This window comes from Procambarus clarkii, chromosome 65, assembly GCF_040958095.1.
Source record: "Procambarus clarkii isolate CNS0578487 chromosome 65, FALCON_Pclarkii_2.0, whole genome shotgun sequence".
Taxonomy (NCBI): domain Eukaryota; kingdom Metazoa; phylum Arthropoda; class Malacostraca; order Decapoda; family Cambaridae; genus Procambarus; species Procambarus clarkii.
This window is the reverse complement of record NC_091214.1, coordinates 1-25,556: the sequence shown is the minus strand read 5'-3', so window position 1 is coordinate 25,556 and position 25,556 is coordinate 1. Positions and strand designations below refer to the sequence as shown.

The 25,556-nt window shown below is 37.2% G+C and overlaps 2 protein-coding genes across 3 annotated transcripts; one reads left to right on the top strand and one right to left on the bottom strand.

The window, feature by feature from the left end:
• Nucleotides 1-447: 447 nt before the first annotated feature.
• On the bottom strand, nt 448-12,394 carry LOC138354862 (sorting nexin-17-like). Its single transcript, XM_069309349.1, is given in 10 exon segments — nt 448-595; nt 1,574-1,698; nt 4,203-4,365; nt 5,439-5,523; nt 6,131-6,218; nt 7,731-7,825; nt 7,828-7,911; nt 10,040-10,117; nt 10,120-10,231; nt 12,199-12,394. Coding segments are annotated over 10 exon segments (1,023 nt in total). The 5' UTR covers nt 12,259-12,394; the 3' UTR covers nt 448-462.
• An 817-nt stretch (nt 12,395-13,211) lies between these two features.
• Nucleotides 13,212-22,131, top strand: LOC138354917 (adenylate kinase-like). Of its 2 annotated transcripts, none has more exons than XM_069309398.1 (7): nt 13,212-13,418; nt 14,889-15,006; nt 16,099-16,217; nt 16,356-16,523; nt 16,679-16,793; nt 18,887-19,000; nt 20,532-22,131. In XM_069309398.1, exons 1-6 carry the CDS (start codon nt 13,314-13,316, stop codon nt 18,991-18,993), a joined length of 732 nt encoding a protein of 243 aa, XP_069165499.1. In that variant the 5' UTR covers nt 13,212-13,313; the 3' UTR covers nt 18,994-19,000; nt 20,532-22,131. The 2 variants fall into 2 exon arrangements, with proteins under 2 accessions (XP_069165499.1, XP_069165498.1); XM_069309397.1 differs by having other exon boundaries at nt 13,213-13,418; nt 18,887-18,967.
• Nucleotides 22,132-25,556: the final 3,425 nt, after the last annotated feature.

Here is a 25,556-nt window from a genome sequence, read left to right as displayed (position 1 = left end):
GGGGGTTTACGCTGTAACACCCATGACCCCCTCCCCACCGCGAGAGTTCACACCCAGGGAAGCGTTCTCCAAGAGGTCAGCCCAGATGACCTCTGGATTATCTTGTATGTTGATTAAAAATTCCTGGGTTAGTCTTAGTCAGCTAGTTTCAAGTATGTAATATTTCATGATATTCTTGTCAAACATTGCAATGGAATTAGACCCCAGATTCTTATGTGTAAACATCCATGGATCTTCCATGGTTGTGAACTCTAGGGGGGGGGGTCATGGGTGTTACACTATGTATGAATAATAATACTAATAATAATAATAATAATGAGTGATGATCTGATGATAAAAACACTCACTTCTGTGACCGATCACCTAGCTTTCACATTGTCCAAGTATTAATTTTCTTAACTGTTTTAGCTCATGTTTGCTTTCTTGTATCTTTGCTATGGTGAAACATTAAGTCTGCATCTTTTAAGGCAAATTAGTTTTAAGTTTTGTCATAACACCAGCACTGCTACTCACCTGTTGTACTGTTATTCTCCAGCATCTCATGCGAGTCACCTTGAAGTTGCCCTCCTTAACAGAACCATCTTCACACTCAATTCTTGGAGAAAAAAAAAGAAAAAGAAAAAAATAATTGGATTCAAACTAAGTTTTAAAACAAAAGAAATTTATTACATTAAACACTAACAATCTGAAAAATGTTACACGGATGTGATTATCTATAGATTAATTTACAGCAGAAAACACATCTAAATAATGATATGCACACAAACCTTAAATATATAACAGAGGCCCTTAAATAAGCCAATATTGACCGTAAGCAAGTGCGAGAACGGGTTGCAGGCCCACCCTACTCTCCATCAGTTCTATGCTCTCTATTTTAACAGTGGTCAAAGATTTGGAGTGAAGATTTGCTGCGATGCCAAGTGTTAATTTTAAGTTGAACAGATGTCGAAGGCCGATTGAAGAATATATAGGTGATGCTTAACCCTTAAGTGTGTGCAATACTATATACATTTAGAACAAAACTTTAAACTTTCTTCTTTCCTTGAATAATTTCATATAAATTAAATTCTGATATATCAGTTCCTCAAATCTGGATAAAGAGTTAGCACTTATTTTTACATATTGTTGAAAGAATTAACGATAAAATATTAATATATACAGTATTTGTGATTGAAGGACCATAAATAGTCTCAAACTTTATATTTTTGCCTTAATTGTTATTTATGATTCATATACTGAAAGAAAGACTGACCCACAAGCCAAACACATAAATGATTAAACAGTGCATGATGTGATGACCAACATATCATGCACATAATACAGTGTATGGTACTCTCACAATTAATGAAACAAACTGCACTCAAAAGGGGCACTTAATGCAATCAATTTTAACTTCTCATGAGATTCAGAATCTTGGTTAATCTGCATCCAATACTGAGCTGTTTTGTGTTTAATTTCTACACTGCAAATATGCAGCTTTCACTCCAAACAGGTTTTGGAATATATGGATGAAAGGCACACATCTTCAGAAACTCTACCCATAAAATCACAAATAAAACTTGCATTAGCCTACCTAAAATTAAGCTCTCTGTTCCCGGCACTAATCAAAACAGGAGTGCCTGGTTTGGGAAAATCACAAGTGCACTGCTGGAATTGTAGATATCCATAGTACTTTAGTGTTCTCGCTAGGTCCAGGTACTGAAATCAAAGATGATCTGTTATAAAGGACTAAAATTTTATATTATTATTTATAATATTTATAATAACTATATAATAAATTGTATCAACAGCCATTTAAATAGATTAATAGACTAGTTAAATCATGAAGTAAATATACAGTATTATAAGATTTACTCACCTGAATCAACGAACAAGAGTTCGCTGAATCAGGGGATGTGTGAATATGCTTAGGATGTTGGGACCGAGTTCACAGATGGGAGCAACATTACAAGAAATAATTAGGGGCCTTGGGAATGCCACTGAGCATATTTAAAACCAAATTCTATGGTTCTTCATTATTGTATTTCCAGTTGTAAAGGTTTTTGTTCAATAAAATATAAGACTTTTTCCTTGAAAATGTGATTTCGAGGCATGGTCATGGGAAATATGATAAATGTGGTTAAATCTCTTAACAGACAGGTTCTCTTGGTTGTTGCCTTTCATACGACAGGTTGAAATTATAATTTTGCTCAGTGATATCAGCCCATAAAGCATGGGAAATATTAGGTATGAATGGTAACTCTTAATATGGCTCCAATCACGTTTCTAATGATTTTCATAGATGGGCGCAACATTATAAGAAATAGTAAGATGTTTGGGAAGGCATATATTGTGCCTATAATTGAGCATATAATTGTAATATTTAAAACCAAATTCTATGATTCATTTAATTTTGAAATTCACTGGTTTTTGTTCACTAATATGGGTCTTTTTTTTCCTTTGAAAATGAGATTTCAAGGCTAAGGCATAGAAAATATGCTAGATGAAGGTAAATTAGCTTTACAGACAGGTTCTCTTGTCCTTCATATTATTGAATGAATTTAAAATTTCAGTCAGTGGAACCAACCCATAGTGTAGGAAATATTAAGGTATGAATAGTAACTCCCTTAATACTGCATGGCTATTTTGATGGTTTTTGAAGATGGACTCAACATTACAAGAAACAGTTGGAGCTTTTGGAAAGTTAGTGAGGCTATTTAAAACCAAATTCTATGGTTTGTTTTCATTTTGAGTTGGCATCTTGATTATCTTGAGATGATTTCGGGGCTTTTAGTGTCCCCGCGGCCTGGTCCTCAACCAGGCCTCCACCCCCAAGAAGCAGCCCGTGACAGCTGACTAACACCCAGGTACCTATTTTACTGCTAGGTAACAGGGCATAGGGTGAAAGAAACTCTGCCCATTGTTTCTCGCCGGCGCCTGGGATCGAACCCAGGACCACAGGATCACAAGTCCAGCATGCTGTCCGCTCGGCCGACCGGCATGGTTTTTGTTTACTCAGGCATGAGTTCTGAGGCTCAGGATGTAAGAAATAAGCTAGATGTGGTTAAATTTTATTGCTAAAATGTTCATTTAGTAATTGTCCATTATATTATAGGCTGAAATGTAAATTTTGCTAAGTGAAATGAGCCCACAGGGCATGGGAAATAAATCCTGGAGGCATCTCCGGTTGCAACAGATTAGAGTTGGTCCCATATAGGTTGGTTCATTGAACTGAGGTTGTACTGTACTGACAAAGGTGGGCAGGAGCAAGTTTTTAATTCCTGGAACTCTGTCCATTATGAAGACCGTGACTGGAAACGGCGACCCTTTTTCCAAGAAGGATCAAAGTGGGGACCAACAATCCATTTTAAAGCAAATCCGGACAATCCATTTTTAAATTGGAGAAATTTCTCAGAGAGGGGTCTGTCAAACATAAATCCATTAAGGGCTTGTTCTCTAGCCTGGCATTGAAGGATTTGTTCATCAAATTCAATAAGCCTATACCCTCCAGTTCTGCCATGGAGAGGATCTACTCTTTCCAGAAAGAGATCAAGCTAAAGCAATCAGAGCTCAGCGACAGCCATTTTGAAATGCTAGTCGTTTTGGAGGGAAACTACCGCATTCACCTTTTTTATTGCATTTCTTCCTAATTCATTATATTGCATTAATTTTATTATTCTGCCTTTAGTTTATTAAAATTAATTATTAATGATTTCCAGTGTTTTCAATTGTATATTTAATTTTAATTAACTATTTCACTTTATTTAATGCATGGACCAAGGACTGAGTTGGTCATAGCTCCTTTCTTCCAAAAAGACCGTCACTGGGATTATCAGTTCTTTTTTTGAATGTAAGTATACACTCAAATATATGTATATGTGCCATTCTGGAAATGGCACATATATATCAGGGAATTAAAACAACAAATGATAAAGCCATGATATTTTAGACTAGCATTATGAAGCTGTTCCAGAGTAAAGGCATCATTCAACTAAATTTTCTTGTAATCCAAAGACATCTTTGCCCTTAACCATTTCAACTAAAGGATTCTTTACAGTACTGTATATGTATTTTAATTTTCACATTCATCTTAGAAATACAGTTAAATCACCAAAGACATTTCTGTATAGAGAATGTATCATGACATTCCTTGAACATTAAGAAACTAGCCTCTTTTGGTGAGAGAACCACCTTATATTTAACAAAACATTTCAGGTACTAACTTCTCTTTTGGCTCCTTTAGCTTGAAGTGCTGCTAATTGTCTCTGAATTTCACGATTAGTTAAGATCCAGCCTCGCTCTACATCCTGCACAGTCTGGGCATAGAGGAGATTCAATCCAACACGGTCTCCCATCACATCAAGATCAACAGTAGGGTCCCAGTAACTGCAACATTAAAGGGATTTTGTTCATGCCTTTATATAACTACAGTACAGTTTTAACAAATTCAGCAAATCAACAGATTTTCACTTGTACATCTTATTTTTTTTGTTAATGAAGTGTTGAATGTAATGTAATATCATTTTTTGTGCAGAATTTCTAGTGGTTCCTCTGAAGTTATGGTACTACTGTAATTCAGAAAGGTGACAGTACCAATCAGGCCTATGACAACTTTCATAAAAGCCAGATAGAGCACAGGACCAGAATCTGGCTTTCTCAGACACAATGTAGGCACAATTTGGAAATCAACCTACCATGAAAGTATAATACAAAAAAGTAAAGGAATCACTAAACAAACCAATGCATATAAGAAACTAACAACATGAAAACATGGCAACCAAACTTTGTCCAAGAGTAACAACTCAACACCACTAGGTGAAAACCTAGAAATTTAAGCACACCACAAACCAATAATAATGTGTCAGATGTGGGATTTTTCGGAGAAGGGTGACAAGCCGTGTTATCTACTAGGGTGCTTTTCAGGCAAGCACGTTTAGCAGTGTATTCGGTTACCTTCCCCACAACTCTCTCGGGGGTTGGGGGTTCCCTTAACAAAACACAGTACTACCATGAAAACTAGCACCATCATATATTACCAAAACATCCACACCAACATTTAAGAGCATTACAACATAATGCAGTAATTACATAATGATGAGATACATGCAAGTCCATATTCTGTATAGAAATGGCAGGTTAATTTTAAATGCTATGAAAGTTTTGTATGCATCATATCAGAAGACAATTCATAGCCTATCCGAGTGATAACGTGCCCTCCCCCCCCCACAAAAAAAAAAACTGCTTAAACTAATCTCTCAAGATGTGTACACACACACACACACAACATACGGTTCTGTTCACATACACAATTCCAATTTAGTGTTACATGTATTTTTAACTTCTTCCATATATAAATTATCAATCATACTGTACATTGGTTAGATATATTTTACTTTCACCAACTAACTCTGGCTTCCATAAAATATGGCTAAATGTAATATTATTTTTAAAGAACTTACTTCTTTCTTAGAACTATCCTGTGCATGCCTTTGACGCATCTCTGAGAAATGTAGGGACTTTCAAAGTCCTGCAGTCGTTTCACAACTGTTAAACATGAACAGAAATTAGTGGGTTAAGCTTATTCCATTCTTTTTTAATATCTCATTTGAAACCTACAAGGAGTGAATAAAAGATAAGACTTGTTGTTAGTCATCATAAACACATTGTCTATATTTAACTTCTAATTCCAATAACACTTCAGAAGAATATCATTAATCCAGAAGCAATTTTTTTTTTTATTATTTTGAAAGAAGGGTGAGTGAAAGATGGAATAATAATACTAGTATTAACAATGAATTATTATTTGAAGTTTGTTTTTCTTGAATGTCCATTCTTTTATAACAAATCACAAGTATCAAAACATTTAGCAGTAAACACGAAAAAACCCCTTTATATTCTAAAGTGACAATATGATCTTCAGGATCATGAGCTCTCGAGAAAAAACGAGGAGAGATTTGTTTCAGCTGGTACTTAACAAATAGTGAGGTTAAGAACATTCTTAACATGAAAATTATTAACAAACACTGAATTTGTTTAAGTTCCTGTAATCTTACAATTTTTTGTAGCTAGATTGCATGATCATTAAAAGGCAAAATTTTCTAACTTCAGCGGAATAAAAAAGGAATGTTAAAATATGTAAAAATAAACTTACCAATCAGATCACTCTCTTCTTTTTTAACAAGGAATAGAGCAAAGTAGTAAACCAATTCATTTGGAAGGTGAATGTGACTGCATACTTTCTGAAATAGGAAGCCAAAAGTTACAAATGATATAAAAGTTTACAGAATTACACTTATAACTACAGTATATTGCCCATATTCCACCATCTGCTGCCAGTGCTCCACGCTCACACATGCTCCATGCTCACACATGCTGCCAGTGCTGCACTCTCGCACATGCTCCACCATCTGCTGCCAGTGCTCCACGCTCACACATGCTGCCAGTGCTGCACTCTCGCGCATGCTCCACCATCTGCTGCCAGTGCTCCACGCCCACACATACATGACACTAAAGGCAGTGATGATGTGTCAGTCCATCCAAGAGTCTTATCAAATCACGACACAACAGAAGTGGGAGACACAGTCAATATAACACAAGAAGGAAGGTGAGGTGAAAGGGAAGGAGAGGTAAGTGTAGAAGTAAAGGAAGAAACCCAGCAAACATAAAAATAAATGAAACTGCAAAAGATCCAATGGTAGCTAAACAAAATAAGCAGAAAAGGGAAGAGAAAGGAAAAGAGTGAAATAATACAAAAACCAAAAGACACACGTCAGATCAATCTTTCTAAGAAAATATGAGCATTTAACTACTGTATGTATTGAGAAGGAAAAAAACTCAAAACAACAAATCAAGGATTAATTGTGCATGAGAGCTGATTTAACAAGATCGTATCTGGAGGTAATGAGGCAGGAAAGATTATTTGAAAGAAGACCAAGCATTAGGATGATTGGAGTCCCTACCATGACAGAAAAGATCATTGTTCATGTCAGCAAGTTTAGAACTTTTTGTTATTTTAAGGTTTTGTCAGTTAAAGAGTGGCCAGTTTCACTAAAGTATTGAAGAGGACAAGAAGAACAGGAAACTGAATCAAACATTAGTGGCACTGGAAGCAGTAGTAGTAGTATGAACCACATTGCTACGAAGTGTATTAGTTTGTAGAAAAGCAAGTTTATATCAAAAGCACAAAGGGTATTAGCGAGAGTTTTATGTTCAAATGTGAAAGGAAGACAAAACACAGGGTTTCAAGTATTGGGAGCAGGCACAATGATAAAATTTAGGAGGATAGCCAAAGCAAGAGAATGAATTATAAAGAGAAATTTCAGAATTAAGAAACTGTCACAGATGCATAGAGCCCAGAGGGAGACAAGGACACTGTTCTTAACAGGAGTAGGATGGTATGAAATTTTTTTTATGTACATACCACTGTGCACAGGCTTGTAGTAGACAGAGAAAGATAAGCCAGACAAAGCTGTGAACTTGTACATCATAATACACCAAACCCCCAACAGGTGGCAACCCAGGTCATACAAGGTTCCAGTCAGCCTGCACCCCCTCACTCACATGAACTGCCCAAACCCAAATCCCTATACCCTACTGGGAAAAGGGAAGAGAGTGGAATCTACTGAGGGGCTCCCACCAGAGAAGTGTCTTTAATTACACTTAACACTTATTTCTAGAACAACTCAATAGCTCTGAGCTGACTCTCAACCTAGAAACAACCAGGTTTATTACAAACTTGACAGACTACATACCTCAAGAAGGTCATCTGTTTGTAGTGTGGGTGGAACACTGAGTGTCACCTTCTGGCCACTCATCATGTAAATGTCAATTGGCACCTCGTCTTGGCCCCCCCAGCCCGCTGGGTCTCATTTTGGGCAGACACAAGGAAACCATTGAACACATCATTATTTAGCACACGAGGATCTTGGCTCACTGGTTCATCATGTAAGAAAAATGAAATAATCAATCATTAGAATAAAACCATTGAATTTACTTTCACATTAAATCCTGTATACTGTATCTTTAGGTATTATAACCAAAGGTATCTTTATCATTACAGTGCATTGGTAGAAGCAGGATATGTAATCAAGTCGTGAAATGCAAGGAAATTCTCATTCTTGATTAAGGTGGTCGACAGATGGAATGAACTTAAAGAAGTTTCCCTATAATAAAGTCATTTCCCTATAATAAAAAAAAAGGCAGACCCCCTGAACGTCAAGATGTAATCAGTGTGCAAGGTATAGAAGGTTACGAGGCAGTGTTTACAGCTAGAAATGCCCCATTTCTCATTTTCACTGATTGGAGACACATTAGTCCAAAGCAGATAGTGAAGCAGTACAAAACAGGTTTTTGAAGTCCAAAGGGTTCCTTCTGTTCACCAATAATGGAGCCTTCTCCAGGGGTTACCCCTTTCTTGGTGGTGTCAGTAGTTGAGACAGTTTCCCCAATTATGGATCCATTCCCATCTTTTCTAGAGGGTTCTATGGGTGTGGATTCTCCTTTCATGGAGGGGACACCATCAGTCATCCCAGGCATCTGATGTGGATCATAGCTCTTCTCTGAGATCTCTGGATCTTTGAGGACTGGGGGTCTTCAGGGTAATGGGGGGAAGGGGCTCAAGGAGGGTCAGTGAATAATCTTCAACCCTTTTTGGCCTCTGGTCCATCATGTGCGAGTTATCACTAAACACAGGGGGAGCTTTACTTATCCCATGTCACAGTTTTAGTCAGATTTCTCAATTCCCGTCCAAATGGGTGCATTTCCAGGTGCTGGCTTGTCCCTTGACTCAACTTTCTTAGACAGATTGCCAACATATTGTCTGTCCCCGATTTTTGTCTGGGTGTACATGCTTTAGGTTTTCCTGGGCGACCAGGACCATGGCTCTTGTGAGTCTGGGTCTGGGTCTGTCCCTGTCTCTTGGTTTAGGTTTGAGGTTCCAACCTCCTGGGTTGCAAATAACCCTTTGTTTACTTTGGTATGGAGCTTGGTACGGTTTTCACCATACCGAATGCTCCAGTGACATTAAATGGAGTTGGAATTTTAGGTGATTAATGGGAGGGTTCATATTTTGAGGAACTCAACTCCTGCATGTTTGGCCAAAACTCTGCCCCAGAATGTGTTTGGCATGTGAGTTTGCATGTCCTTTCTGCTCCTCTGACTGTGAAGGATAACAGGATGCATCGCCAGTTCTCTTCCACGCCCTGCATCTCATCTGTCCAGGAGCTGTTTTTCTTGTCAGGTTCAGTATGGTTTGGATGCTTTGATTACTGTATCGAGGATTGAGTCCCTATTGCCTGTGAGAGGGGCTATAGAGGCGGTGTCAAAATTGTTCACCCCCCTCCTTTGGGTTGATGGAATGAACGTCTACTCAACTCTGTTGGGATACTGGCAAGGTGTCCATTCCCACCTGTTGGATTAAGCTTGGTCTCTCCCTCATACTTTTCTCTGGAAGCTGGTTCCGGAAGCTGCACCTATGTCATTTTAGCCACTTTGCCGTATATTGTCACAGAGGGTAGGGAGAATTCATTGGCTGGGGTCCTCGCTGCATCCTGATCAGGGTAGGCATCCAAAGGTGCCCGGTTCTGGGTCTATTGCATTACCTTCAACACATGCGTCTTCCTCTCACAATGTGTGGGACAGACAAGTGGTCTTGAGTAAAACCCCTAATATAATTTGTGCTGTCATTAAATCTAATGGTACACATCAGATCAAAGTATTCTCATCATATAATCCTTATTTCTTCACCAGTTACCACAAGGTATGCAAATTACATATAAAACTTACATACAAATTATATATAAACTAAATTTAGAGATATACCACTTTTTATTCACAGAGCTAATCACTCCATGATAATTTAAGGTTCTGAGAGAAATGTAAACTTCAGTATCAGAATTATAGTACTGTATCTAGATTTTAAAACAGTTATTTGTAAGATTATGTCCACATTTCTTCCATGTGCTGCATTACATATAGTTAAACTGGCTCCTAATAATTACCTTATCAAGAGCATCATATTACACTAATAATTTGTGTTGGTTAACCTCTAATGTATACTTACACTGAAGAATGTACTTTTCCAGACTGACTCTTCGCTCTTCTGTCTGAGTAGGAGATAAGGGCAAGAGTTTCTTTGGGGAAAGGAAGGGAGCGTTGACCCCCCTAGGTCTCTCCTGAGCTGTTCATGGAGGCTATATAGCTGTCTATATCGAACTGTACAGTGAAACACTCCATTTATGTGAATGTTGTAGGCCTGAAATAAAAGTTAAGAACAGTTGAAATTGAAAATACACGAATTTACAGAATTTAATGCTTTCATTATAAGCATTCAAATCGATAAACATAACAAACTTATTCATATAAATGCTCTAATATAAATAAGGAAAAGGTGCGTGTTGTATTATGGAAATGTGCAAGTATTTTCTTAAACACCCAACTATCTGAAAATAAAGAGAGTGAGCATGTTTTGGTCCATCCGGGACCATTATCTGACAGTCACTTCCTTTAATGTCCGAGGTGTGGACTGGATGGTTAATTATCAGTCACATTATTGTGACTCACTGTTTACATATGGATTTTCTTTTATGTAAAAATATACATACATTTTCTTTTATGTAAAAATATACATACATTTTCTTTTATGTAAAAATATACATACATTTTCTTTTATGTAAAAATATACATACATTTCTTTTATGTAAAAATATACATACATTTTCTTTTATGTAAAAATATACATACATTTTCTTTTATGTAAAAATATACATACATTTTCTTTTATGTAAAAATACATACATTTTCTTTTATGTAAAAATATACATACATTTTCTTTTATGTAAAAATATACATACATGTGGATTTTCTTTTATGTAGAAATAATTTGTGGAATTAAGTGCTGTGCATACATTAAGGAGTTATAAATCCATGGAACCTCCTACCCACAGAAGGAATAAATGCCAAAATATTGCTACAGTGCAAATACAGAGCTGGATAAAATAAAGAAAAATGAGGGGGGTATCTTCGACAAGTTGCCAGCTTCCTGTCCTTGTCGAGACCATTAGAGATGGTAGCCCTCTGGTAAATTCAGAACTTCTTTTTAAAAAGAAATACCCAGTGCATCTCCATTTAAACTATTTACTTGATCATGGCTATGTATCTTATTTTGGGATATCAAAATTTCACTATTCACATAATTTCTAAATTTGAGTTGATGCGAATACTCTGAACATTGTATTCAACTATATAAGGCCATTTATAAATGGGACTTTGCCTCTTGTTGACCAAATCAACAACAAGAGGTAGGCACTAGAAAAATATCTTCACTGTGTTGTTTCTGGAGGTTTATAAAAAAGTTTATTATAGCAGTTCAAGGCACAAAGTATGCAGTAATTTATACCTGACTTGGCTAATACAGGTATTGGTATTGCACTGGTGTTGGGGGCGTGTGGTGTGTGGGTGTGTTCGATACATGTATGACCTGTATGGAATCACCATACATCAATATGGAATGAATGACCCGTTCGATACATGTATGACCTGTATGGAATTCAAATTATATTCATTTCTGCATCCCATCCTGCAATCATGCAGCATTTTTGTCTCCTCCCATCTATTATTTGATCTACTACACTTATTTTATGCATCTAAATAAAGACCAGTATTCCCAAATTTCTGTGTAGTCATCTTCCTGTTTATATTGTTCTGTTCCTCTCGCAAGAACACTTTGGCAGGGAAACTGCTTATAAAAATACTTTTAATTTTCCTTTTAGTTCAGCTATTTTGAAATGTTCGGGTCATTTGTGCCTCCACCAACGATACCCTTCACACCAGATTCCTCTCAACCACCACCACACACTCTACACACACAAACTGTAACAATCCAGTGATGGGCATTTCACAAAATTGTGAATATTGAAAAAAATGGGATGTCTGCCATGTCCCTTACTGTACAAGATTAAATATAAATAGTCTAAACAAAATTATAAATTGTACATAATTGTAGCTATAGGCTGCAAATGACTAGGTAAAGCAGTGTTTAACCCACATATTAAAAGGCAGTTAGGCTTCCAAAATTTCTGTAGGGAAATGTTAAGAGTGTAATGAGAAAGTAAGTGGTGTGTTAAGAGGGAGAAATAAGCGTATATAAGGTAAGAGTTGTGGCAGCAGTTGAGCCCCACTGAAGTACGCACATCCCCCCGACCCCCTCAACTTTCCACTCACTACATAGGTGCTCCCCGTGTCTTCTTTACACTCCTGGGTATCTGGTATGGAAAAGTGCATATTTGGTCCTCGCCCTGCCTCTTCTTCGCATCTGCAACAGAGGACGTGAGGACGGCAGGCTGAATGTTGGTGGTTGAGCAATGACCGCCCCGCCAGCCTCCTGTGTTGACATGTGCGCCCGCCACCTACCGCCCGCGCCCGCAACCTTTCCCCTCACCACCACCCTCTACATAAATAAATAAATAAATAAATAAATAAATAAATAAATAAATAAATGTTTATTCAGGTAAGATACATACATACAAGAGATTTTACAAAAATTGATCGATTTAAAGATAGAGCTAGTACATACAATACCTAAAGCCACTATTACGCAAAGCGTTTCGGGCAGGCAGTCAGTTTCGGACATCACCATAATACTTCCCTACACACTTTATTCATCTCTAAAATGATCATTAAATTGAACTATATGGTTGTCGTAAAAGTAGGCGGGGTGTGGTGGGGGTGTTTGGGAGTGTCGGAGGGTGACAGGTGTCCTCTGGACCAGCTGTCGCGCCAACATGGGTAGGGTTGGTGTTGGTCTTAAGGCATATTATCTTGAGGATTATTTAGGCCCCCGCCAAGAGCTTACTAAGCACCAATTATGTTCTACTCATGGACATTGTCTAGAGCTAAAGTAAACTCGTGGATAAACCGATAAATTGGGTATACTTCTTGGTTTATGTATCTTTTGCGCAAACATATCGTTACTTTTGGCTTTATTTAGGGTCTGGGCGCCCTTCTCTTATGTTTCTTGCTGTTTCTTTTGTTATGTAAGGACACAGGACTATTGGCATTCCCTCGTGCATGGAAATTGTTTCAAAATATAGATACTACTATAAGTACCCCAGAGAGTAGACGAAACCTTCTTTTTCAATAGTGAAAGCATTAATGTAACATTGGATTCTTCTGCTGGCAGGTGAGGCGGCGCGGATCCTCCTGTGTCTGTACTGCTCCTGCCCGTCTCTTGCCACCTATAACTCGCTCTCTCACTTGACGGTGGACACCGGCGTGTGGCGGACGACCAGGGTGGCGGTAGTAGTGTTCCTTGCTAGTCCCTGCTCCACACCACCACCATGGCCCCTACAGTAGCGGTGCCGGCGCCAGCACCATCACCACCTGCGGACGTTGGCATCAACGCCGTGCTGCTGGGTCCACCTGGCTCCGGCAAGGGCACTCAGGTATGCTGCCCTTCCTGGCCTCGTGAACCTGACCTTTTTGCCGGTTTATCTTGACCCATGTTAAGCCCTATTTTGATTATGCGGTTCAGTTTTGGGTATCTTGCTTTAATTCATTACAATTTGTGAACAGAATGTATTTAGAATACTATAATAGACAAAATGAACCCAACTCAGCAGCTGACCACTGAGCATATGCATGAACGCTTAAGATAAGTATAGGCCTTCTGCAGTTACCTTGTTCTTATGTAGTTGCAGAAGTGAACATTTACATGTCACAGAAATACATACTGTAGCAGGAAATAAGGCTTGGCACATAATCCAGATCATTTCTTTTTTTCTCATCTAATGACTAATTAGCTTGACATTGGTAGTTGCTGTGCTCGCTGCCCACGGGGCAAGACGGGCATATAATCCAGCTCATGTAACTCGTGGACGAGCTTGTAAGAGTCGTCCTTGAATGCTTCAACCTTTGTTCCTGTGTGTGTGTTGGAGGTATAACTGACAGACATGTGTGGTTGACGCTATCATTCGTGCCCGTGGTGCCTCCGCTTCACCATTTATTTAACACTTTGTCATTTCTTTCACTCAAATATGTTTTCATTTTATTGTGCAGTTGGGAACCTGACCTTGCAGCATGTTCCACGAGAATATTGACGGGTTCTCATTTGTTTAAACTATTTGAACATTAAAGGTTATGTATTTTTTTATCTTGGGGTGTCTCCTGTGATGGTGGTGAGGGAGAGTGGGATGTGAGCATTAAATCGTACTCTAGATGTTTACTAGAGTACGGTAGTACTGTTATTTGCCTTCCCTTGTCTCGAAGATTCTCGTCGTCCACCCGGCCATTTTCCCTGGCAGCTGATACCTTTGCATTTCTGTGGTTTCTAAGTATTTTGCTGTTTAACAGCATTAATCCTAGATGTATAGCAATCCATGTTGTATTTTATGCATAATTTGAGGTTTTTGGTCTTGAAGTATCTACAATGTGTAAAAAAAATTATATTTTACTTTTTGATATCCTTTTTTTTCCTACTTGCCTCCCTTTGCCTCCCTCCCTTCCCCGTCTCGCCTCCTTTTCCCCTCTCACCTCCCTTCTCTCGCCTCCTTTCCCTTTTCTTTTCCCTCTCCTCCCCTCCCTTTTCTCCTCTGACTTGCTATTTTTTATTATGAAGCCTGTAAATTAATTCCTGTATACATTATTATATACTGTACAGCAGGTTATAATGCTGAAGACACCATAACTTAGGCTAGTCATTAGAAAATGATAAATGACAAATATTTATTTTATGCAATAGTGAATGTTATTTTCTAAACTACCAAGAGTTTGCCTACCCTTGCAGTATAGCAAAGTATAATTAATTGCATACTGTTACATTTTATAAATTAATTAGTTGCTTTTAATTTTCACCATATATAACTTTTGCAACATCTTTTTTTTTTTAATTATACTATGAGTAAATTAAATTTCAGGCTCCAAGATTGAAGGAGCGTTACTGTGTGTGTCACTTGGCAACAGGCGACCTTCTCCGAGCTGAGGTGGCATCTGGATCTGATCTCGGCAAACGATTAAAGGGAATCATGGATGAAGGTATGGTGCCACTCAGTGTTTTAAATTACCTGTTTAATTCACCTGTAGGTATTTCCTGAAGGGATGCATACATTGGTCCTGTAGTGGAGCGTTCCACGTCCGTGGCTCATATTCAAGGGTCCTGGGTTCGATTCCCACGGTAGGGCAGATGATTGGGCATGTTTCCTTTATCCTGGTGTGTGTGTTCACCTAGTAGTAAATAGATACCCAAGAGTTTGGCAATTGTTGTGGGTTGTATCCAGAACATCAATACAGAATTGACGTAGGGAAACCATGATTAACCCAAATACTGTACAGGATTCCTCTGATAATGAGAAACCATTGTCGTTAAAGAAGAATGTCGACATCTGGAAAACACCTTCACATATTTATTTTAATATTCAATGACTTGTACTGTATATGGTGGTGCAAGGAAGGTGATGCAGTACTGGTTCATGTTAGACATAATAATAGACAGAAAGGAGAGAAGGTATGTAAAAAGAAATTGGATTGTCTTCACAAGGCAGTTCTTTTCTCGTGTTGATAACTAACAGAACTCTGGTAGGGCTCCCACTGATGTTACATCTTCCTTTGAAGAGGTCTGATATAAGTGGCCATTAATTTTGGAACTTTTTTTACCAAAACTAACATAGCCGGCACCAGCAAGCCTAGTTAGCTAACCTCTTGACCTGTTAGGGAGAAGGGAGAGAAGGCAAGGAAACTATCGGGAGAAAGGGCCAAGCCTTTATGACTACATAGCACTTGGAAGGCTTCAGGATAAGGATTTGGGATGGGACGGTGGGAAGGAATGATGCCCAACTGCATACAGTCGGGGATGATGTGTTCAGTGCATTCCCATTAAAGCACCATTACAGATTTTTTAGCAAATGTCTATTAAAATCTGACATTAAAGACAATTGCCAAAAGATTACCTCCATGTTTTCCTTAATTACAGTACAGGGTATATATTTGTAATTTGTTACCTGGATGCCAAGAGCCAGAGGTTCTAATTAATCAGTCAGTAGGGTCACAGTGAACTGTATTCAGTGAGAGAGATTAGACAATGTTTGTGTGTGAAATATCTGCTTATTCTTTGTGTACTCGTTGATGCAGGGAAACTGGTGAGTGACGAGTTAGTGGTAAGTATGATTGAGCAGAACCTCAACAAGCCGGAGTGCAAGAATGGCTTCATCCTTGATGGTTTTCCACGCACTGTCATCCAAGCTGAAAAGGTATGCTGTTACTACTTGGTGTGAATATTTATATTTGATTTATTTGATGGCAAATGTAAATAATACAGTATTTAAACAAAAAATTAATTTTTAGTAATAAATTAGTTTTCCTTTTCTAATTTTGTCTTGTAATATCAGCTTGATGACATGTTGGAAGTACGGAAACAGAAGCTGGACTCGGTTATAGAATTTGGCATTGAAGACAGTCTTCTGGTACGTCGTATCACCGGCCGACTCTTCCATGCACCATCTGGTCGGTCATATCATGAAGAATTCTACCCTCCTAAAACTCCTATGACTGATGATGTAAGAAAGGAAATTGTTTGACTAATCTTCCCATAATCTGTTATTTTAACATCTGGTATACTGTGTTTCCTCTGGCAATTTCTCAATGACAGCCAAATAGAAACACTTATTCAATGAACAGTCAGATTAATGTATTTATCCACTTAATATCTCAGATTTCTGGAGAGCCCCTAATCAGAAGGGCAGACGACAATCCTGAAATACTAATGCGAAGATTGGCAGCATATCACAATCAAACATCTCCCCTTGTTAGTTACTATGCTAAGAAAGGTAAGTTTTAGGAAGTTTTTAAGAATGGGTATTCTTAGAAAAATTCTACCACCACCACCACCACTATAACGGGTGGTGAGAAATGGCTCTGGTGAGGTTAAGCATTAGCCATACGTGTTTCTCATGGACATTTAATGGCATCCACCCTGCTCCTTGTTGCCTAAACTGCATTGTCCCTTCTACAGTTATTCATTTTGTAGAATGTCCAAATTTTCAGGATGTTTGTGTTTTGCTTCCCAACTGTCCCTTGATGGAATCTTTGGTGAATTTGATACTATTGATATCGCTCACCATGTGCACTTTATTCTCTTATTAGCATCCTTGTTGATTTTTAGTATTTTTTGAGTTACTGCAATTTTGATATTATATATACTGCGACAAAGTTATTATTTTAAAGATTGAAACATCCCTACATAAAGCGCCGGAGAACTGCAAAATCAATAGCAGATTCCAGTGGCGGTCAGTCAAAATGGAATTCTAGTAAAAGTGATAATGGAAGTGTGGAGACATTTATAGAAGTTACAGTAGTAACTGAGGAGGAGGCAAAGACATTATGTAAACAATGCAGTAGAATCGGACAATATTTTCCCTTGAATATGAAAAGAGGCAGAATCCATGTGTAATTTTCTGGTTATGCCTGTTAGCAAACAAATATGGAAATTAGAAGATTGGAGAATGGTATGAGGTGTTAAATTATGAATCTCTCACGGACTTAAACTATGTCTCAAGAATAATAAACTCTATAAATATAATTGTCTATAAACTGTCTATAAACTCAAGATCAAGATGTCCCATGTAAAATACTAAAGACAATAAAAAAAGTATTGACAAACATTTAGAAAGATTTTGTAATAATTCATTGCCGGGGGAAAATGAAGCCAGAGTTTATTCATACACGTTTGGCTTTAATCGAGGTCACACCCCCACCCAAGGCCAAATTATTGACCCTGCCCAGGATGCAACCTGGCAGGGTTGCATCATCCTGGGTTATCCCCATAACAAGCTGACTCCTGAGTACGTGCTCACTGTTAGGTGATAGGAAATGTGCCCAACCATTTCTGTCCCGCCCGGAATCCAAGATTGTGCGTCAGGAACGAACCCGACTGTACTACTGGGACCCCTATACGTATCTGCTTTGCAACTAAGAGAGCGTGGCTTTCAAAGCTATGTGCACCATAGTGTAAAGATTACCGTTCTAAGCAATTAGATAGAACTTTGTACTATTGATGTTACACTAGTCAGAAAAAATGAAGCTAAAAGCCAACTTAAATATTCCTAGGCGTAGTATAGCACACATGTACAATATTAGGCCTCAGATATGTATTAGGCCTAGGAAGGTTAGTCTTTGCAACATGAGTAGAAAATAGGTTTCAGGTTTATCCAACTTGATAGTGGTGATTTCTACTTTCTAATTTTGATTGTACGTCGATATACAGTATAGTGGTCCTCATCGTCACTAACTACAGTACTACAAAAACAGGAGGATGGGCTGTGTTGTAACAGATTATATATGTTTCTGCATATTTTTTGTTTTTAACAATTAAATATTTTATTAATGTCTTAGTAAGCATTATATAATAGAATACACTGAGACTCCTCCAGAACAAACCCCACTAAATCATATTATTGGAAGAACCAAATGACCCATGAAACTAAATGCTTCTATCAATAAAGATTCATTCGCTTAGATTGTTACAGTGCCTGATTGGCTGGATGCATCCAGGTTGTCAACCAAATCTGAACTCAAAGTAAAGTACTATGTACTCCAACCTAAATGAAGTTCATGGGTCAAACAAATGTTACTCACAAAACATAGCAACTCTGCCCTATACTGTATATATATTAGTAGAGTGCAGTCACACTGCAATTCCAACGTATGATATTGGCCAAAATCTTTTCGTGTACAACAGTATTTGCTCTTGTAACCAAAATTAAATTATCTTGTTCTTTTACATGTTTGAATATATTAATTTGGTTATGCCAAAATTTATTCATTTCTCCTTACATTGTAATTTCTGCAATACAATATAATTTTATTACACATTACAAAATTGATTATACAGTGTGTTAAAGTCGAGCCATTTTATTTGCAGGCATTCATCACCGGATAGATGCTTCCCGGCCTGCAGCCGAGGTTTTCACTGCTATTAACACTATCTTTGAAAATGCTAAGAGTAAGGACAAAGTGATGTTTCTATAAGGACCAGGTACTTCATGTCTCCACATTTGCATGCCTTTGCTTTTTCTAATATAGGCTTAGCCTAATGATGATTAACTTAATAGTCAAGTAACAATTGATTATGTGGAGTTTAAATGCTAATATTCTGTATTTGCCAATTTAATGAGCTTGGTACTTTAATTTATCAGGGAGTATTAATAATTGCAGCCTTATTATTGGCTTAAGTGCATGGCAGTGAGGATAAATACAAGTTTTTAGTAGTAACACCATTTACTGACTTGGGGAAAGCTCAGGTTCATTGTCAATATATTTCCTTGGCTGAAGTTGCCAGCTCCTTTAACTTTGTTTCTATATATGTACTGTATTGATTTGTATCCACTTCATTATTCCTTGCCCAGTTTTTAAAGTTTTTTGCTCTTGGTATCTTACCTGGTCTTAAAATTTTTAGTTTTATTATAGTATCTAATGAACAGTATCTCACTCAACTGTGTATAGTTTTAAACCTTGCCTTGAATTTTACTTAAATAACAACTACTGCAAATATTCCTTAGGTTTCAGATATCACCAATGAAATTTTATAGAATGTTGAATTTCAAACATTTCTTAGTGAATAAAGGAATAATTTCTATAAACTTGTATTTATGAGAAAATGACTTACATGGCTATTAATATATCTACCAATGAAAGATGAATGGAAATTTGTTCTTCTCCAAAAAATGCTTTGCCACGCAGGACTGTACATTCCAGGTAGCTTTGCAAAATAGCTGAAGAACATCTTAAAGTATTGTTTTTCTTTAACTATCAATCGTGTGAGCAAATTTTTGTACAAAAATTTTTGTTGAAATGTCTAGAAAATACTGTACAGTATTGTAGGCTTAGGATTGCCATGCATAAATACAGTAATTTATATATTGTGCCAGTTCTTTTGCAGATTTGTAGAGCATTTATTTCCAAACATTTTTATAACAAATTTAGATTTTTGTATTAGAGCAGGATGGCAGATGGCTACAGTGCTAGTTATATCAGCACAATAGATAAATGTTCTTTAAAAATGGGGTAATTTGTTTACAAACAAATGGCACGATAAATTAATAGATGTAAAGTCTCTTACTTGAAGCAAAGGATAAACAAATATGAGTGGTTGTAGTTTAGATAGATAGGAAGTGCCTTGCATAGGGCAATAAATCTTCTGCAGTAAATGCACTCAAAATTATATAAGCACAGACAAAGCTTTTATATACTTGCTTTAATCGTTTAGCTGCTCTACAAAAATCTCAAGACCTTCCACTCTGGACAGTTATAAAAGTAACTTAACATTTACAGATTTTCTGCTTGAAGTAAGGTCATGTTACATGGCACACTTGAAATTAATAATTTTACAAAAAATTAATATCTTGTGCTGGTACCATTGCAGAGTTTGCAGCAGTTTAAAATTTAAATTGTTAGCAGTGGTACAGTGCTTTTTTTTTATTGATAGGACCAGTCTAACACTTACAATTATGAAGCATAAATGATATTACAGTATTATGATTGTACTAATATTAAACCTTTATTTCCAGAGTTTGCATCCAGTCTAGGAGTGAAATAATGTGGTCATTATTAGCAGAAGTTCCATACAGTTCCTGAGACAACCAGCAGAATTGACTGCCATTAATAAAAGTTTACAATTTGGGTAAGGAATGGTGTAGCTGTTGCTTGCAGCTGCCTTCAACCAGCGGATATAACTGCCAGTGTTGTTAAGGTTGATTACTGTTTGTTCTGTAAAAATTAAAGACAGCAAGATAGGATATAAGGGAGTCTAAGTAACTTAAAATTCATTATTGGTCTTCAAAATAGTATCTACACCTGATCAAAAATATGTATATGTATGTATATTTATGTATAAATAATTGAAATGTATATGTAAATATACTGATCTACAGTGATAGGGTGTGGAAAGTGTAATTTCAGGTCAGTTGAGTTTTACTTTAAACTGTAATATAGAAATCTTTCTCCCATATTTTTAACTTGCATATTTATAGTAGGCTAGTTATGAAAACCCTAGTTACAGGGGGTTAATTGTGTGTACCCCGTGTGTCTCTCTCTCTCTGTGTGCTGCTTACAGCATTCAGTGATAACTTGTACAAAGAGTTGTTTTTAGTGAACATGACAAGGCATGTAAATAATTTATATTGTACAGGGATTATGGGGTAAGGTGTAAATGGCAGATATATTTTTAATTTTGCTTTAAAAGCCGTGAAAAGCAAGCTTACCAGATTCCAAATTTATGTATAGCTACTCTTATCATCTTTCGAAACTGGTTCTAGACCCCTTCTGGTGGCGTGTATATTAGTGCATTTATTGAATCTTCTGTCATTGTGTGATTTGGATCAAATTCATAAAATCCAATGGTATCTACTTGTATCTCAATTTCAATAATAAGCTTTGTTGATAGCATACTTTTTAGCATTGTCACTGGTATAAAATTTCATTTGTTTTTTTAATTGAATTGACTATGGTAGTATCTCTCTCTCTCTCTTGGTGATATCAGGCAAATTCATGTTCTGATTTGTCAAAAGTATAGCTAGTTATTAATGTTGTCTTGTCACTTCTAAGTTTTTGGTCATCTCTGCATTAACGAGTTTGAAGATTCAAGTACAGTACTCTAACTTTTAATTTCTACTCGTGTTGCAGTTGTCATAAAAGCCAGTTGCTTGACTGGAGAAAAGAACCAAAGTGACATTTGGTTTCCTTGGCATGTTTGTGTTTATAAACTGCCAGATAGATATAAAAGGAATGGAAAACTATAACAGGTAGATGATACTCCCTGAAAGAATGGTTTTGTTTGAAAAAAAAAGTTGCAGACTATAAGCAGCAGTGAGTTTGGCAAAAGTTACATATCAGCAGGATGAAGGTCCATTACTACCTATTTATGGTAGGGTTTTTCAGCAGGAAGAAGACTCGCGTAATCTTCCCACGGAAAACATTTTGGAATAATCCTAGTACAGTATTCAAAAAAATTATAAAGTCTCTGGTCTTCTATTGCTTTTAAAAAAATGTACCTGTTTTGATTTAGGGTGTTGTGTAATTGAATATGGTTGTCCTAGTGAATTATGGTTACGTCTGTTTAAACATGTTTAGCACTATGTGCTTTTGAATGAAATAAAAGATATTTGATAAGTATTTTAATAATTATTCCTTCTTTTTGGTCTTAACTCGATCTTAACTCGAGGTCAACAATAATCAGATAATACTCTCATAAACACCAAGTTCAATCCTAGGAAATTAGCAGCAACCCTTCTCCAAATTTTGGCCTTAATTATGCTGAATAGCATGCAGTTGTTGTTCTCCAAACTGCATAATTTTAGATAATTTAATAATAGAGCATAATTTTCCACTCACCCTGGATTTTTAGCTACTCCGTACCTTGGAACCAACTCTTTCTTAGAGTTTCTCATTACTCGTTTATATGTACTAACACAGAGTTGGACTACACTGTCGATGGCTCTGGCCCATTCCAGCTCTGACGGCTTTGTTACCCTAGCCCTTCAAACAGACTGCTTTCCAACTTGTAGTCCTCACTAGACTGCCCTGGACAACGTCATCTGTCGTAGCATTCACAAAGCATGGCAACTGCAAATAAGCCCACTAGCGTGTATAGCATTTTGGGCAGGTCCTTAATCCTATTTTTTTTCTTCCTTGGAATACGACCCGCCAAATCGTTTAAAAAGGTATCTGCCGAGTACCTGGATGAACAGAGGCAACAGTTAAGGATTGGCACCCGGCCAGGATACAAACCCAGGCCAAAGCGCTCATGAAACGCTGAGTGTCTTACCACTGTGGGTACCCTCAAATCTTACTCATTCACATTAGCTGGAAAGATTCTACTTGCTAAATATACAATATTAAGATCTTATCAGGCCAACCACATTTCGGCACTTTCACCTTGGCGAATTTTTGATAAGTGTAAATGCTATGCATTCCTTGTCTCACTTGGAGGTATGGGTCTTTAAAATTACCATATGAGTACTAGGTGCAGGTGAATATGTCCACCTAGACAGTGGAGTACACCCTAAGTTCATATAGTAAATTATTGCTAAAATTACTTTTGACAGGTCTACTGTCCATTGGAGAGTTTAATGTTTTGTTCAGGAATGTGGCTGTGCAATATTTCTTTGAAGTTTGCCATGGGTCTCTGACTGACCAGGTTGGTTTATATTTGATCTATCTGGAGCCATATCGCCAGAAGCTGTTTAATCACACTACATATGTAGCAGCAAGTGTAGGATGAAGTCAGAGCTCATATGTTGTCACAGTAGCCAGAGCCTCCAGAGATAGTGATAGTCGTCATCTTAATTCAGACTATTTAAGTACATAGCATCTAGCTCCTGCCCTTGGCCAATAGAGGGACATGCTACAATCACCAATATTCTTTGTGTGAATACGTACACTACAATCTTGCATAGCACTTTACCGACTATTTGCTGTAGGAAAAAATATGCTAAAGACTTACAAATTCATACAAGTTAACTATGAAATTGTATGTATTAGTAGGACATAAATTAAATTTGACTTATTACCACTAGATGCAAAGTATGGACAACATTCCCCCACCATTTTCAAGAATAGGCAACAAAAATAAGTTTAATATATAAATTTTTATTTGTTTTACCATTTGGCAATAGATACATAGTGCCAATTTCTGGCAAACCAATTAAATCATTACATAATAACAGCCATACAGGATAAACTTAATTATGAGGACCTATGTGGAATGGAATAACAGCCTGAGCTGTATCTGAGGAAGGGTAGTCTAATATTCTGAAATTAAAAATTATACTATTCATCTTCAAACTATCAGTATGATTTTTTTTAATTTAAGATGCATGAGAGAGGTTGGACTCAAAATTTAACAAAAAAGTGGGAATGGACAAGTGAAATTACACCACAGAGGCCAGGGCTAGGAAGTATCACAACTTGGCTGCATGGTGCACTGTAGTTCACTTCAGGGTAACGTAGTGCCACAGGTCAACTGGAACGGAAAGTTTGTGTTATTTATAATCAACTGAATTATACACCATACAATAGTTTTTTGCACACTGTTGAAACGCCTGCTTTTGTTGAAAAGCAGAGGTGCAATAGGTACACAGAGAACTCTTAACATCAAAGGCCCGAGACTGTTCAGCATGTTTCCACTACACATAAGGGGCATAACTGGCCGACCCCTCTACAGTGTTTAAGAGAACTTGATAAACATCTCCAAAGGATACCTGATCAATCAGGCTGTGAGCAGCCGCATCCAACAGCCTGGTTGACCAGTTCAGCAACCAAGAGAACTGGTCAAGGACCGGGACATTGAGCCCTAAAATTATCACAAGGTAACATTTTACAACTATTTCTCCTTTCATTAAAATTATTTAAAACTTTACTCATTCTTCTACATATCTTATGCTATACAACAATCTTGCATGAATGCCTGGGTCTTACCATAAAAGCCAGTTTTTTTTATTTTGTTAAACTACTTCACTACTTTGCATTCATGAATGTGACTAGCTGCTAAACCATTTGAAAGCACATTATATGTTTCTTAAGTTTAAGTAATAAAAATATTCTGCAATAATTTGTATTAAATGACTTCAATTAGGTGTCGTGTGTGTGGCCCTCATGACAACACAAATGTGACCCACATGGCCCTCTGGGGACCATCAGTTTGACATGCCAGTGTTAGAGAAATATATGCAGTAGATATAATAGAGGAAAAATAGATTTGTTAGAAAGACGGGGTCCAAGAGCTAATAGCTAGATTCAACAGACAAATAGTAAATACATTGCCGTATGCAGGTTGCAGTGGATAATCGGCTTCTGATGACAATATGTGGGGTGATTAGATTAAAACACCATTTTTTATGTATTGCCAAGCGGGACCTACCAAGCGCTATATGTTCATGTTCGGGAACGCACTAAGGCACATGAACTATACATACAGTACACTTTTGCTTTGGCATCTAAAAATTTAGTTGCGAACATTTTGACACCAAATTTATAGTTATAAACCAACAAATAACAAAATGTGAAATGATTATAATAAAACTTTCTATCACTGAACAGTCTGCGAGTGGCATTGGAAGCCAAAATATTATGTTCAGGAATGCCTGGAAAAGCCAGACCTTGAACACGATTGATGTTCTCATTGATATACTGTATACAATATATCACTTTAGTGTGATTTCTTTGTGTATCTGAAGTTGTACTAGAGTGCATGGAAAGTTATATGTAAAACTTGGGCTGGCTTCAGTAGATACCAGGTTGCATAACTTATACCATGTCGTGGTACAGGGGTAAGGTGTGCGGATGGATCGCTGGTTTGAGTCACCTCGGTGCTCCAATTTATTTGATCTCCTTTCAATTCTCTGGGTACACATTTCCGTCCGGATGAAAGTGGACAATGGGGTAATAATGATGTAATGTAAAAAATAAAAAAAGGCATTACATACAGAATCAATAAAAGTGAATGCAGCAACTGCCAACCTTTAGGATCAATGGGTTGTGCTGGTCCAGGCTCTGGAGAGCCATCTACTACTTCTTGTGCATCCGCTGACGTAAGC

What these genes read in the sequence shown, in the direction of transcription:
- LOC138354917 (XM_069309397.1), top strand. Translation starts at nt 13,314, where the DNA reads ATGGCCCCTACAGTAGCGGTGCCGGCGCCAGCACCATCACCACCTGCG. An exon ending in GCTCCGGCAAGGGCACTCAG is followed by an intron (nt 13,419 to 14,888) that starts GTATGCTGCCCT and finishes ATTAAATTTCAG; the next exon opens with GCTCCAAGATTGAAGGAGCG. An exon ending in TATCTTTGAAAATGCTAAGA is followed by an intron (nt 18,968 to 20,531) that starts GTAAGGACAAAG and finishes CTTTATTTCCAG; the next exon opens with AGTTTGCATCCAGTCTAGGA.